This window comes from Drosophila navojoa, chromosome 5 (genome assembly GCF_054131105.1).
Source record: "Drosophila navojoa isolate 15081-1374.11 chromosome 5, UAZ_NAV_1.0, whole genome shotgun sequence".
Lineage (NCBI taxonomy): Eukaryota > Metazoa > Arthropoda > Insecta > Diptera > Drosophilidae > Drosophila > Drosophila navojoa.
In genome coordinates, this window is record NC_142893.1 from 666,562 (window position 1) to 681,469 (window position 14,908).

Here is a 14,908-nt window from a genome sequence, read left to right on the forward strand (position 1 = left end):
AAGAAGTTAGGAAGCATCTAAAGTCGATTCTGGGATCTAGTCCAGGCATCTAATAGTCGACTACTTCTAGATTCTCTCCTAGCACTCAGCATTTACTTTGATCTTTATATTTGTCTACCCCAAGCTAAACTCGATTAGAGAAACTGGTGCAGATACATAAAAGTCGACTATCAATCCTGTATTTTTTTTTTTGCTTTGACTTGTGTAAAACTATAAAAGTTCACAGCTTCAGCTTGAATCGTAAGGCAATAAAAATGGAATTAATTTTAAGTGCTTGCAAGTAATTGAAAAAGTTTTAGTCCGCGGTTCGAGTCCCAGCAGCAGTGATTGCTTGATTGTTCTGGACTGTGGATGCTTACGCATTTATGTGCGTAATGAGCAAAAATTGTCTCTGGCTCTGATTGCAGTGTAATGACTTTTAAATGTAAGAGAGCGAGAGAGGTGGTGTAAGAGAGGGAGAGCGAGAGAGAGGGGGAGGCATTGTGTGACACTTACCGGACGCAACTCGCTGACATCCCAGCCAAGATATTCGGCCACGGCCATCATCTGATTAACAATGGCATCCATTTCGGCTGTGTCCAGGACTCCGTTGCTGTCCGTGTCGTATAGCCGGAACATGACTGCCATAATGAATGATTGCGAGAGAGAGAGATGGAGAGAGAAAGAGTGAGTGAGATAGGTGGAAGGGTCAAGTGTTGTGGCATGCCTCATAGCTTTCTCAGCACTTACATTCGAGCTTGTCCTCTGGGCGGCCAGCCTCGAGCAGTGATAAATAGCAAACGACATCCTTCAGCGGAACCTTCAGTGTCAAGGGATCGAAGTGCGAGTATTTGCGTGCCAGCAGCTTAATGTCAGCTGCAAATAATAATTAAGAGCATAACAATCAAATTAACAACTCAATCTGTACATCATTAACTGAACAAATAACTCATATTGACATAATATTCCAGCATTTATATTGTATGTGTCGAATACAGATGGAGCCAACAGGGAATGCAGAATCTTTGGCGGATAGAGTCCCAAATATTTATTATATATTACATAATTATCAATAAATTCCTAAATGATTATACAATACTTAAAAAATATAATAAAATCTCTTTTATTAAGATAAATCATTTCTTACTACAAAGGTAAAATAGGAAATTAAATTTGTTACAAATTGTTACTTAATATAAACAATAATATAAAAAATGTTAAAAATCATGTCTGCTAGAATTAAAAATTTCAATAAAACCCAAAGTTCAAATTTTAATGTTAATTTAATTACTGGAACGACTCCCAGTTCCCCCGTTCTTGTAGTGTATTAAGCAAGTCTCAAAGGGGGGAAATTTGCTGCTGCAATTGCATTTGTCAGTGACAGAGTGGCAGTCGCTTGGCTATTGCTGTTATTATCGTTGTTGTTGTTGTTGTTGTTGCTGGGTATTATTGCAGGATAAACAGGATATCGTTGCAGTTGCCATTGACAGCTGGGCAGAGTTGAAAGTTCGCCTTTCACTTTGACACTCATTATGTTTAATGTTGATTGCCGCAATTTGAGCCAAGAGCTGCTCAACTTTGACATTTTTGCTTTTAATCAACTCGAGAGAGATGGCGAGAGATAGGGAGACAGAGAGAATGGGAAAGAAAGAGAGATAGAGGCTAGACTCTGTCTGTCCTTTTTCATTTGGCAATTTTTGCAATTTAACGCCAGCTGAAAACAAACCCAATCAAAAATGTTCTATCCAACTCTCATTAATGGCAAACCTATGAACCAAACTTTGCCCATCACAGCGATGCACACACACACACACAAACACACATTTTGTTTCGTATTTTCCGCATTAATTTGAGTTTATTTTTGAGTTTAGCTTTGTTGCTAATGACATTTATATCGATTTGCTGTAGGTCAAAAAGAAGAAGAAGAGAAAAAGAATTCCAAATGGCAAATTTGGGAATAGAGTTTCACATAATATTCTCAATTTTCTAATTACTAAAGGCAATGTGAGCTCTATTAATTGGCTTAAGCAAAATTCCATTTGCGTGTTTTCGGCTTACATTCAACTTATTGTATTAAGCTGAGTCTCTCTCTTTCTCTTTCACACACTTATTATGTTGGCATAAGAGCTAATTATGTTTACATTTCTCTAGATATATATGTGTGTATGTCTGTAGGTATATCCACTTATTGAGCTTAGTTGGCCCATAAATTAAATTAGACTTTTGGCTAGAAATATGGGTTAATATTTACATATTCAATATCAATAACTGAATTGAAAGGCAACTCAAACAGTTGCCAACTTGATGAATGCATAGCACAACTTTTCTCTCTCTGTGTGTATGTGTGTGTGTCTGTGTGCCTGTGTGTGTGTGGATGTATATATGTCAACGCATTTTGTCCAATAAATGTAATTTGCTGAGCACACACAGACAGCGTAACAATATCCTTGCATATATCTCGTACACTTATAAACTGCTCTTCGCCTCGGTCCGTAACCAGCAAAACCAAAGCAAAACTAATCCAATTAGCGCTTACAGCACCCACACACACACACATACGCTCACACATATAGGGAGAAAGGAAGCCTATTTCATGTTTTACTTACTTAATATATAATGCTAATGGCAATGGCCTCCCATAAAAACCAAGTAAGAATACGGTAAACGGGTATTAGCGACTGCACAATACGCATTCAATTACAAAATGTCACTTAAGCGGGTGAACAAGATGGAAGATAGAGGATAGAAGATGCTGGACAGAAAGTGGAAGATTGAAGAGAATAGAGAATTTCATGGAAACTGAAAATAACGGATAGAGAGTAGCGGATTGAAGATGATGAAGGATAGGATATCATTCATAATAAATTTCAGATCTACTCTCTAGCTGCAAGATCCAAGCCAATATACTTTTCTTAGCGCCACTGAACGAGCATGGAATGTAGGCAGGCTCTCATTATTTGTTATTTGCCTTTTGGCCAGGACAAAAGAGGCAGCGCAAAAAATGCTCCACAATTGCTTCTAAAATGCGTGAAAGCGAAGGCGAAACAAAAGAGACAGCTACAGCAACAGCAGCAGCAACGGTAAAGGAAGAAGAGCAGCAACTGCATGAAGGCAGCAACAACAAAAATAAAACACAAAAAAATACGAAATGAAATTTACGTTCATTAATCATTCGAGCACATTTCAAACGGAGCGAAATGAATGAAATGAAACCCGAAATGGAGAAGGGAAGAAGAAACAGAAGGAATGCCAAAAAAATGAAGAAGAAGAATGAGAGCAAGCAGGCCAGGCAGAAGCCAGACAAATGGCTGCCTACTTTTACGCGTTTCGTCTGCTCGTTGTCTCTCCTCTCTCCTCTCTCTGCCTCTGCCTCTGCCTTTGCCTCAGCATCTGCCGCTGTGTCTGTCTCTATCTCCGTCTCTGTCTCTCTGTGCTAATTTTACGCATTGCTGCTGCTCGCTTGGTGAAAATGCAAAAATGTTCTAATTGGGCGTTGATTTACGACAACTTGATCTGTGAGAGTTTGTTTTTGCCTTTAAACTACCTTGTGCTTACCTTTAATACCCTGAAATCTGTACAATATGCCATGGGGTATGCATGGCCATTTGGAGTCGTTCGTTTAAGCAGTTTTCTTTTATAGATGTATTTTGTTTGTTGAGATCTTCCTGGCTTGCCTCTCTAATCAAACTCTAATCTATCATTAATACCCTATGCTTTGTGTCATGAACGACTTGCTACACTAGCTCTAATCTAAATCTGTCTCGACTGTAACTCAATGATCCAATAATTTTAAATACTATGTTGGGTATATATGTCTATTTCATTTGTATGTTAGTTTTTGGCTATCAAGCTACACTTCGCTGCACTTTAGTACCCTGTAATTTGTATGTTTATCATTAGCTAAGCTTGACTAATCAAACAACGTTAACAAGATGCCACTATGAGACTCTCGACAAAACCGTCCTTTGCTTTACTTTTATACCCTGTAATTTGCATAGCTAACATTGGGTATACTTGGCTTGAATCAGTGTAAGGCGCTTAGCCACGTTTTAATCACATTCGCGTTGACTTTAAAAGGATATCTAGTAAGTTGACTATCGCCGAAATGTCAGCGCGCAGCTTGTTTACTATGCCGGCATATCCGTTTCCGTTTCCGGTTGCCTTTTGGCCCTTGCTTCTGCGGCCCTTTGCTACCTTTTTTTCAGTGTTGTATAATTTATGAACTTTTGCACTGGCTGTGACTTAACGCAGCGGACTTAGTGATTTTAGCTGCAGCTAATTAGCAAGTTTTGGGACAATGAGGGAGAGAGAGAGAGAGAGTGAATGAGAAATAGAGAAAACAGAGAAGTAATTGGACAATCCAAAGTGTCTGGGATTAAGTAGTTGCCACCAATTGGCTGCAACCGCGCCGCATGCCATTTGCACTTTGCACTTGAGCTTCTTCTGCTCATTTATTATGCGAATGCCATGCAATTTCGCATCTGAATTGGCCGTCTGTCCAACTCTATCTGTCTCTGTCTGTCTTCCTGTCTGTCTGTCTGCCTGTCGCCAAAGCAATCTGTTTTGCCAGTGACAGCCGCAAATGCTGACAGTTGCAAATGCAACTCGCAGCTGCAATTGAAATTCTCAAGATGTCGCGCATAAGTCGCATGTATATCTATGCGTGTACAGTGAAACCGGCCATGACGATATGTTCTGGTATTATACAGTAAAGCATAGCTTAAAATAATATATGTAAGAAGAGGTATCAGACAGTAGGACTAAATCTGGACAACAAGTTACATTCCACTATATCAGTTTATCGATATCATTATCGATTTTAGTTTTTCCATTGAAAGTTGTTCTATATGCAAGCTCCACTGTACATGTCGTATCGATATATAGATTTGTATAACTCGTAAGCATTTGTATACATTGCTGTAGCTGGCATAGGGAGCTATTCATCAGGCACGCCCACACTGTGTGGCAAGTTGGCTAATTGCAGCTGACTGCGGGCCAAGCGGACGGACAATGCGCGCCTAATTGAAAGTCAAACTCGTGCTGCAGCACAGCCCAAAAATGGGCTGGGCCCACAGTAATTTCCCCACCTTCTGCCGCCGTTGAACCCACATTCAACCCTTTTTATAGCCTGCCCCACTCGAATCTAATTAATACTCACTATCAATTTTGCAATTAACGGAATTGTTGCTCTTCTTCGACGAATTGCGCGACATTTGCGAGTGGTTCGTCTGCGAGTGCGAGGGGCTCGAGTCCACGGAGCGACGGGCGGCGTTGCTGCTCTGGAATATGCTCGGTCCACTGGCCAATGGGCTGGGCGTAACCGTTAGCATCGGATGCACGCTGCCTGCAAAGCACACAGCAAAATACACATGCGACAAATGGAATTAACAAGTAGGAGAAGAAGAAGATGAAGAAGAAGAAGAAGTAGAGGAACGCAATTAATTATTTAATATTTGTACACCATTTCCAGGCTTAAATTATTTTCAGCAATTCCATTTCAATTACAGCTTCAATCAAATTTCGTTTCATTTATAATTACATTTTCGATTACACATTTTATTCAGTTTAATTTGAAATTTAACTTAATTTCAATTCCATTTTGACTCAATTTCCGTTCAATTCTTATTCAATATTAATCTGTAAATCGATTTCAATTAAAATCTACATTCGATTTCCATTCTATATGATTGAAGTTTAATTCAATTTCAATTTAATTGTCAACTGAAATTGATATACTGTAAATTTCATTTCAGTTTCAATTCAATTTCACTTAAATTTCTCTTCAAGTTGAAGGAGAAAAGTAGTGCAAATTGAAGCGAATTTGATAGTTGGAATGCCTAGAGCACGTATACATATGTGGCCATACTTACCGGTCTTGCAGGGATCGTGGGTCAAATGGCCACCAAGTGAGTGCTGTAACTTATCCGTAATGCCATGGATTTTGTCCACAAAGCTGGTGCGTGCCTGCGCCTGGGTCTGGACCTGGATCTGCGAATGGGCGTGCGAGTGGCCATCCCCACCGATGCTGCACTGCGGCATCAGCTCGGCGATGCTGTTGATGTTCGGTATGGAGCCTAATTACAACAGAGACCCCAGCCACGACGTTGGCCAATGAGAAATGTGTTGCAATTATTAAAGAGACAGACAAAGAGAGAGCGAGGGAGAGAGGGAGCGAGTCGAGGCGAGGCGAGCCGAGACGAGGCTCGCATGGCATGTTCCATTTGCCATGTTCATGGGAATGGAAATGGATATGGATGTGGACTTACCCTTCGTATGGGACGTGACGGGTGCACAGGCGGCCGTGCTACTAATGGCCGCCATTTGATTGAGCGCCTTGCCATGCAGCTGGGCCTGTGTGACATTTGGCTTAAGGAACGACACGAATAGATGCTTGGCCAGATCCAGCGGCGTCTCACAGTCGAGGAACGCGTCCAAAAACCGACGAAACCCATCAAAGTCAATGTCCTGCAAACCAAATTTATAGAGGACAAAAATGTTCAATTAAAGTGAGCCAAAAAATGCCTTAGAAAGTACAACAATGTGAGATAGTTTATGAATTTTGGATATTTTTGTATGTTCAACGCAAAAGTTGAATGAGGAAAATGGGGATTATTACATTCGGGAAGTGGGCATATCTCTAGATGGTGACCAAATCAAGTTAAATTTAAACTCAACTTAAATATTGAATCAATTTCAATTTATTTCAATCTTTCAATTCAATATCTGCAACAATTTTCCATTTTCTCAGTTAAAATTTAACAGAGCTGTAATTCGTTTAGAACTTTAACACGTAATTTGCCTGCATCTATAATTATGTTATTATATTCCATATAAGACCCACACAAAACCTCAAAAACACATAGAGAGAGAGAGAGAGAGAGAGAGAGAGAATTGTTAAATATAATTCCCCGAGATTCGCCAAGTACGTGACCGTAAATGTGCTCCGAGGATCTGGGCAAAGTTTTTTCAGCTCTCTCCATATTTTGTTGCTGTTGTTGTTGTCGTTGTTGTTGTTGTGGACGGCCACAATGGCAGCGCCCCCTTTGGGGCCCTTCACGCACTACGGAGCAGCAGGAGTGAGCACGTGTAGCGTTGTGTAGCATTGATGACATTGATGGACGCATTGATATGTTGACATTGATGGACACGACCATCATCCAGATGTACTGTCCGCATTGTGTAAACATAAATGCGCGCTTTAAAGCTCTCGCCCGGCTACGGCTGGGGATACGGTTACAGTTACGTTTATGGTTACTGTTATGATTACACTTTTGAATCAAGGGCGAGGCATTGTGCAAGAGACGCGCGTGCCTAGCGCAGCGCTAATTGGCAAATAAGCGAATCAAGCGAAAATGTGAGAGCATCTAATAAGGCAAAGGCGACGAGGGAATACACTGCGAGGGAGGCTAGCCAGAAAGTTGAAGGATGACTCTATTGGGGATGTCCCAAGGAATGGAGTCGTGTCATACCCAAGACAGATCTACTTAATAAATATGAGTAAATATGAGATATAAGTAAGAGTTAATACTGATCGACTCAATAAAGTAAGAAGTTTCCTCTAATGAGGGAACAAACGGGGTACTGAACTATGAAAGTAATGAAATGGGAATTAGTTAATTAAGGAATCTGAGAGCATGATCTACTTAACGATCTTCCAATGGAGACTGCCATCTGAGAGCTACGAATGAGCTCTTTATGGAGCAGTATAGTATTTATATATTAATTATAAAAAATGATTTCATAGCTAATATGCAGGCAGCTTAGTGACTTTACTGCGAGGCGCATCTTTATTATCTTCCCCCATTATTATGCTGGACATAATGGAGAGGGAAGCAGCAGCAGCAGCAGCAATCTCTAGTAAAGCTTGTGGCGTTTTAAATTTCGCGCATAACAAAATATATATATATGTATATATACATATTTATATATATATATATGTATATAGGACAAGTCGACAAACATTAAGAATATGCGCCTTGAGGCATCGAGCTTGAAGTTAACTATGGCCCGACCGGCACTTTCTCTTCCTCTTTAGCTTCGACTTGCTCCTCTTGTTCTGCCTCTTCTTCTGCTTGTGCTGGCAGCATAATGAAACCGAATACACGCAAATGGAAATTTATACCATGGCCAAAACAAAAGCAAAAGCAAAATGGCTTAAACACGGCCAGCAATGGGACCTCAAGTATAAAGGCATAATGAACACACACACACACACACACACACACACACACACACACTAACACATTGGTTGGGCTGCCTTGCTGGCACTATAATAATGGCACGCGAATTGCGTTAACAAAATTTATTTGGCAAGCAACGAGATACGCGTGCGAAAGCAAAGCAGTAGAAGCAGCTCTTTTTCTACTCCTCTTTTACTGCCTTTTGCTACTCCGCTTTTATTACTAAAAATCTGCTCAAGTCCCTAGTTAATGCGTGCGTGTGTGAGTGTGTGTGTGTGTGGTGGTGTTATGCGTGAGTGCGTGGTTTAATGAATAAATGTTCAAGCATATATTGGCTGTGGGGTACACACAGTGCGTATGCGTGATATGCATTACATGCACACAGGCAGAGCAAGAGTGATAGAGAGCGAGAGAGAGAGAGAGAGAGAGAGAGAGAGAGAGAGAGAGTGACTGGGATATGCCTTGGCGCTGATAATCACACGAGCATGTCGCGCTTTTGGCCCATTTAGCTTGTTTATCGCACGCTTTGCAGCCAGCTCGCAGCATTCACTCATCTACTGCATACTTTTTGGGGGCGGGAAAGGCGGAGCTGCCAAAAAGTCAAATGCGTAAATTACGCATACGCAGCGTGGGCCAGAGAGTGGGAGTGACGGGGTGGCAATGGCATAAATCACATTTGGCACATGCAGCAAAAATTCATACAAAATCACAATAAATTCTGGCCAATCTGGGATAAGTGAAATGCTTAAGAGGTTAAGCGATTTGCCAAGTGGCCCAATATAGTTCTGGGGCTTAGCTCCAATCGAGAGCAGCTCAAAAGGATTTAAGACAACAAGGCAGAAGAAGAAGAAGCAGAATAATACGCAATCTGCTTGCAGCTCAGCTAATTGGGGCAAAAACAAAGCAGCTTGCAGTAAAATATCCACAAATCAAACTTCTCAAGACTTTTCAGCAACAACAACAACAACAACAGCCACAGCAACAAGAAATGATGGCCGATAGCTAAATCAAACTGAAGAGTTAAAGTGCTGCAGAGGCCAATTCAGTTCAGCAGCTGCTTTTAATTAACTTAATTGAAGTGTCGCAGCTAAGAAAACTTTTCGCTCCTCTAACAACAGCAGCAGAATCTCAAGGCTGCCTCTAATAAGATATCAAATTTATAGCAAGCACAAGCTGAACTGATGGATAATACTCTATACTGCGCGTAAAACAGCTATGATAGCCACAAAGCGACCTTCGGTAGAGTATAAAACTCTAGTTGGTCTTTAACTTTCTACTCTCTTTTAATCATAGATGGATTAGAGGGTGTTGGAATACAAGCATCAGGTATAGTGCAAGACAAATTAAAATTAAAGTGTATCTATAGTGCGGCTATACTCCACTTAATCTTTCACCTTCTCTGTTCTCGCCTTCGTGCATACATATTCTACTACCTTATTCAATATATATAAGCACTCAATTGTAAGTTTGTGTGCTCTCTAATTATTTGTGTTTACCAACTGTCTGTAGAATTTGCGACTTTGTTCGATCTGTCTCAATGGACTCTTTCTATTGAGTATTTATAGAGTACGTGTGTTTCCCCTGCATATACTCCACACATGTGCTCTTTCTATTCTACTTCTACTTCTTCTACTTTTCGCTTTCTATTAAATTACCTCTGCAACTACATCAGCTGTTATTCAATTGAAATTGAAAGAGCGTACATTCAATCGGATACACACTATCTCTCCTCTGGCTCGGTTTATATATGTCTTTGCAAGCATATTTAATACTTTTCCCGCTTTTCGCTTTCAATAAGAAATGAGCTACACATATACATATGTGTTTATGTAGACCGATGCCACATGCAAACCGAATGAAATTGAAAGAGTATATATTCCAGCGGATATTCGCTTTGCAAATAAATAAATAAAATATGGAGAACATTCATCTCGCTGGCTGTCTATCTGTCTGCCAGTCTGTTCACGCTGTCTCGATGACGTACTTCTTGTATGTTATACTTGTGTGTATGTATGTATGAATGTATGCTTGTAGCACCAACAGAAGCTGAAACATAACATGGCACTTCAATTTATTCCATTTAATAAAATATTTACAGAAATGACTATCATTCGAAGCTGCAAAGAGAAACACATGTATACATACTTATATATGTATATGTGTATGTGTGGGTGTGTAAATACAAAAAAAGAAAACCCCGAACGGACAGTGTAGAAGCGCGTGTATTCCTGTTCGCTGTCAACGTGTTCAATATCAAAGTGAATCGACTAAGAGCGTACAAAAAATATATATTCGAGTGCCAACAAATTGCATCTATATATGTGTATGCATGTGTGTGTGTGCTGGGATGACAGAAACAAACTTAATTATACGATTTTTTTCCATTTCGTTACATGACCAAAAGACAACAGCAACAGCAGCAGAAGCAACTCTATCTGTGTGTGTTTGTATGTATTGTATTGTCTGTCCGTCCGTCCGTCTGCCCGTCTGTCCCTCCGTATGTTATCTGTCTTGTATTTGCATTTGTAGTGAGGTTAAATGAGCATGGCTGAATAGATTTAACAACAAATTGCAATTCCCAACTCAGCTTAAGCAGACACACAAACACACACACACACACTTAGGAACCCATGGATGTGATGTGTGCACATGTGTGCTGTTGATCGATTGAGTTGAACCAAAGTTTTACATATTAATTGTTTTATCTTTTATCATACGCCACAAACCACAATTGTTTCACTCGTTTCGTCGTGCCAGCTACGTAAATGGCAATGAACGAATGTTAAATACCCAGCAATAGAAAAGTTGTTTAGATAAAAAGTTGGATATACAGCAGAGGTAAGGGATCAAAGAGATTTGAGAGTTAGCAGTGGAAAATGGAAAAGTTGGGGAATAGATAATGAAATAAATATAAATATATCAAATTTACATGATTAGGTTGAATATTTATATATCCATTATCTGAGTCGTCTATGGACTAGAATGCAGAGCTCTATGCATAGGAAGCTAATATGAAATCCTTTGGCAATCATTTGGATTACTTACACTAAAGTTTGTACAAGGACTTAGCTCTTGATTAGACACAATTATGCCTTATCTCTTCTATGTAATCCCCTTGCGCCCTGCCATCTCGAGTGTATAAATACATCAATATGGGAGCTTTGTCTGCCTTCAAGTTTTGTCATTAAATATACTCAAGGCATGCGGAGCTTAGAATTCATAATGGGGCTTAAACCGTGTGCTAAGCCCGAGCGGAAATCAACATTCCCCCGGAGAGCAAGTGTGTGTGTGTGTGTGTATGTGTGGGGGGGGGAGTGTCTGTGTCTGCGTGTGTATATTTGGGTTAGGGTTCGTATATATATATGTATCTATAGCTACGGCCCCCATTAAGCTGTTGCCAGCTTGGTTATTAATTTGATTTTGTCTCTGTTTTGGCAGCTTGTTGAAGTTCCAAGATTTACTAACAAAACTACTGCCCGCCCTCTTTCGCGTTCCCCCTCTCTTTCTCTCTCGTTGTCCCCCTTGCCGGCATGCATTTTCAATTTAATTTAGTATAAGCTGTCTACCTGTACTTGTCTACCTGCTTCTCTTGTCGATGCATGGCGTCAGGTCTGTGCTCCGGGTCGGGCTGGGGCTGGGACTGGGGCTTGGGGTCTTGCTGCTCAATTTCAATTTAGCATTTCGGGCGTAAAGTTGAAAAATCTCGGTGATTTATTGTATGTATAAGAAGATTTACTTTCAATCTTTTACTCCATCCACTTACCCAAAATACGAAACATAAAATACAAAACAGATTCTTGAGCTGCCATAGACACAGGCTGACCCGCATCCTTGTCAGGTTGCTCTCTGTGTGTGTGAGTGAGTGTGTGTGAATTTATGTGTGTGTTTCAAGGACTTATTTATTTGGATTCACCTTCAGCAAGGGGGATCTCTGTCTCTGTGCCTTTCGCTTGATCTCTACTGCTCCATTACTTTCTCTATTGATATCTCTATCTCTGTCTATCCCTTTTTCTCTGTCTATATATATATATCATATCCTCTCGCTTTCTCACCATCTTTTCCTCTCTTTCTTATTTGCTTCTTCTTTTCCTCTTTTCGTGTATTTCTCTGTCCATTTATTTGCTTGTCTGACTACTTACCCCATCTGGTATGCATTTGGGCGCGGCAGATGCGCTGGGCGTACAGAACTCCTGGAGCACATCCTGTAGCTTGCGTGTGGAGTCTGCAAATGAGTAAGAAGAAGATGAAGAAGAAATATAAATTAGATTTATGGCTTATGTTATAGCAATTAGTAAATAATATTTACGATCTCATTAAGGTAAAGAAATGAACAAACATAACCGGGAGTGTAAGTTCCAGAGATACCCTGTAATCATAACAGTTGGCCGAATAATTAAAAAAAATTATATAGACATATATACCCCATTTGTTCACTGCCTCTTCCAGCTCTTCTTCTAGCTTACTTTTTTTTAGCTTTAGCTTTTTTCTTGTGCTACACCTGAATAGTAAAGAGGCAATTGCTGCCATGGCGACAGTTTTTAATCGACGCCTCAAGTGGCAAGTGGCAAGTGACAGGTGAAAGCAGGTAATTGCAGAGCGAGATAGATATATAGATTTAGAGAAGGAGACAGAGCTTTGAGTATAATTAACTAATGGAAACAAAGTCGTTGCATGACAACGATCTGCCTGCGTGCCTCTGTGTGTGTGTGTGTGTGTGTGTGTATGTGTGTGTGCCTCAAATTGTGGCAAAGTTTTATTAACTTAGTGAATGCATTGCACAGCTGGGCGGGCGACAATTGCAGCCGCTCCTTGAGCTCCTGTTCCTGCTGTTGCTGTTGCTGTCGCTGTTGCTATTGCAGCCGCAGCTCGAGCGAATATTTTGAGTGCTTTGAGCACTTAAATGCTTCAACTGTCGCTGTCGCTGTCGTTGACACTTCGTATTCGATGCCACTCAAAGCGCCACTCTCCGGCAAGTGGCAAGTGGCAAATGCCACACCCATACGCTGCCTCAATTGCTCTGCTGCTGCTGCTGCTGCTGACATTTTTAATCACACTCAGAAGCAGTTTTCAGTGTCTTGTTGACAAGTGCTGCCCGCCCAGCGCCAAAGACATCCGAAAGCCGCTCAGTTCAGCTCAAACCGAATACGTTAAAGGTAAATGAAAAGGTAGCCAAGGCAAAGGCAAAGGTAAAGGTAAACGCAAAGGTAACTACTTTATGAAACGTCAAGCAGCTTTGCTTGCCACACAGTTCTCCGCCTTCTGTCTTCTGCCTTCTGTTCCAGCTGCAACTTTGCACCGGATTACCCAATGCAGCATGTCAACATTTAAGCTCACTACACACGCAGTTGCCAGACTTCAGCACCATCATCATCATCACCATCATCATCATTCATCATCAGCATGAGCATTTAAGTCAGCAAAGCTCTACCTGAAATGCCAAGCTTTCCGCTTCTCGCAATGCGATTTCAAATTGCGCAACTTGACTCGCATCACGTCAATAAATCAGATGAAAATCGCATGCAACCAAAATAAGTTGACTAAAGTGTTAAAGCTATTATCCATTCTCACTGCCATTTATAATGATAGCTATAACTGTATAAGGCCATTAAATCATCTATGCATGCTTGCACATTCTCCCTTAACTTTCAACTCTCAATTTGTGTTGCATTCAATTATCTGCATATTTTTGATAAATGCATATGAAGTTACTAATAGTAGCTGACGTGGCGACATGCGAGGTATGTCGAGACTGACGATCACTGCGTCTCCTCTTCCCACAAATCTCCTATACTGATTGAAATCGGTAATGTTTAGACAGACTTGACTGTTAATGCTAGGGCTCTCCTACACTTATACTATTCTACGTCCCGAATTTGTCTTATGCTATCATAGTTTTCGATATATTTATATGCTCATTAGCTCTTTTCTTATAATTTTATACTGCTATACTCCTATACTCGTCTCGTATTTCTTGTTAAAATTTAAATTACCTGCAAAAATTAAGTTAAAATTGATATTAAATATAAGCTTTAGCATTCTAGTTGCCCATATATACTCCTAAGCTCGTATATTTATTACTCCTACAATCCTATATTACAGTACTCTCTAGTTCTCTTCCTCTTATACTAAATTACCACCATATTCTTATACATTTCTTATTTTCCATATATACTCCAGAGTCTATCGTCCTTTGCACTCACATTCCTCTGCTCGTATATCATATTTTCACTCTTAAATGTGCTAATTATACATTTCCACTCTTATACGTAAATGCCTATGACTATCATGCTCTTATATTTATTTACTCATTTATGCTAGCGCCTTGACTGTTGATCTTCATTTTGTTTGCAGCTTTAGTTTTCTGTTTTCTGTTTCTCTTTACAATTAACGCTTCCTACTCCCTCGCAAGACACACACACATGCATACATATACATATTTATATTTATATAGCTGTTATTCATCGTGCATTATGTCATTAATGGTTTGGGTTAAGAGTTTTCACTCTGCACTTACATGATGCCAATTCCTGCAGTTGCAAAAACTCGCGCGGCGATAATTTATCCCATTTGTGTGCGATGGCAATATTCATGTTTGCCTGAAAGTATACAAGCGAAAAATTATGACAAATTGTAAATAAGCGTAGCTACACACACACACACACAGATACTCAATAGTAGTGCGAAGTGCGGGACATAATTTATTGTTTTTGTTGTTGCGCTTCGCTTGGGACGTGCCCCCCTTTTGGTAG

The 14,908-nt window shown here is 40.2% G+C and overlaps 1 protein-coding gene across 1 annotated transcript in view; it reads right to left on the minus strand.

Annotated features, from left to right (window-relative positions):
• Positions 1–14,908, minus strand: part of Dgk (diacyl glycerol kinase 1) — a 49,789-nt gene that overhangs the window by 16,601 nt on the left and 18,280 nt on the right. The window contains exons 3-9 of the mRNA XM_030383103.2: positions 14,674–14,755; positions 12,299–12,381; positions 6,246–6,444; positions 5,850–6,053; positions 5,138–5,323; positions 730–855; positions 496–620 (exon numbers count right to left, since the gene is read on the minus strand). Of these exons, the coding sequence (XP_030238963.1) occupies positions 496–620; positions 730–855; positions 5,138–5,323; positions 5,850–6,053; positions 6,246–6,444; positions 12,299–12,381; positions 14,674–14,749 (999 nt within the window). The 5' untranslated portion in view covers positions 14,750–14,755. The remainder of the gene's footprint in view (positions 1–495; positions 621–729; positions 856–5,137; positions 5,324–5,849; positions 6,054–6,245; positions 6,445–12,298; positions 12,382–14,673; positions 14,756–14,908) is intronic.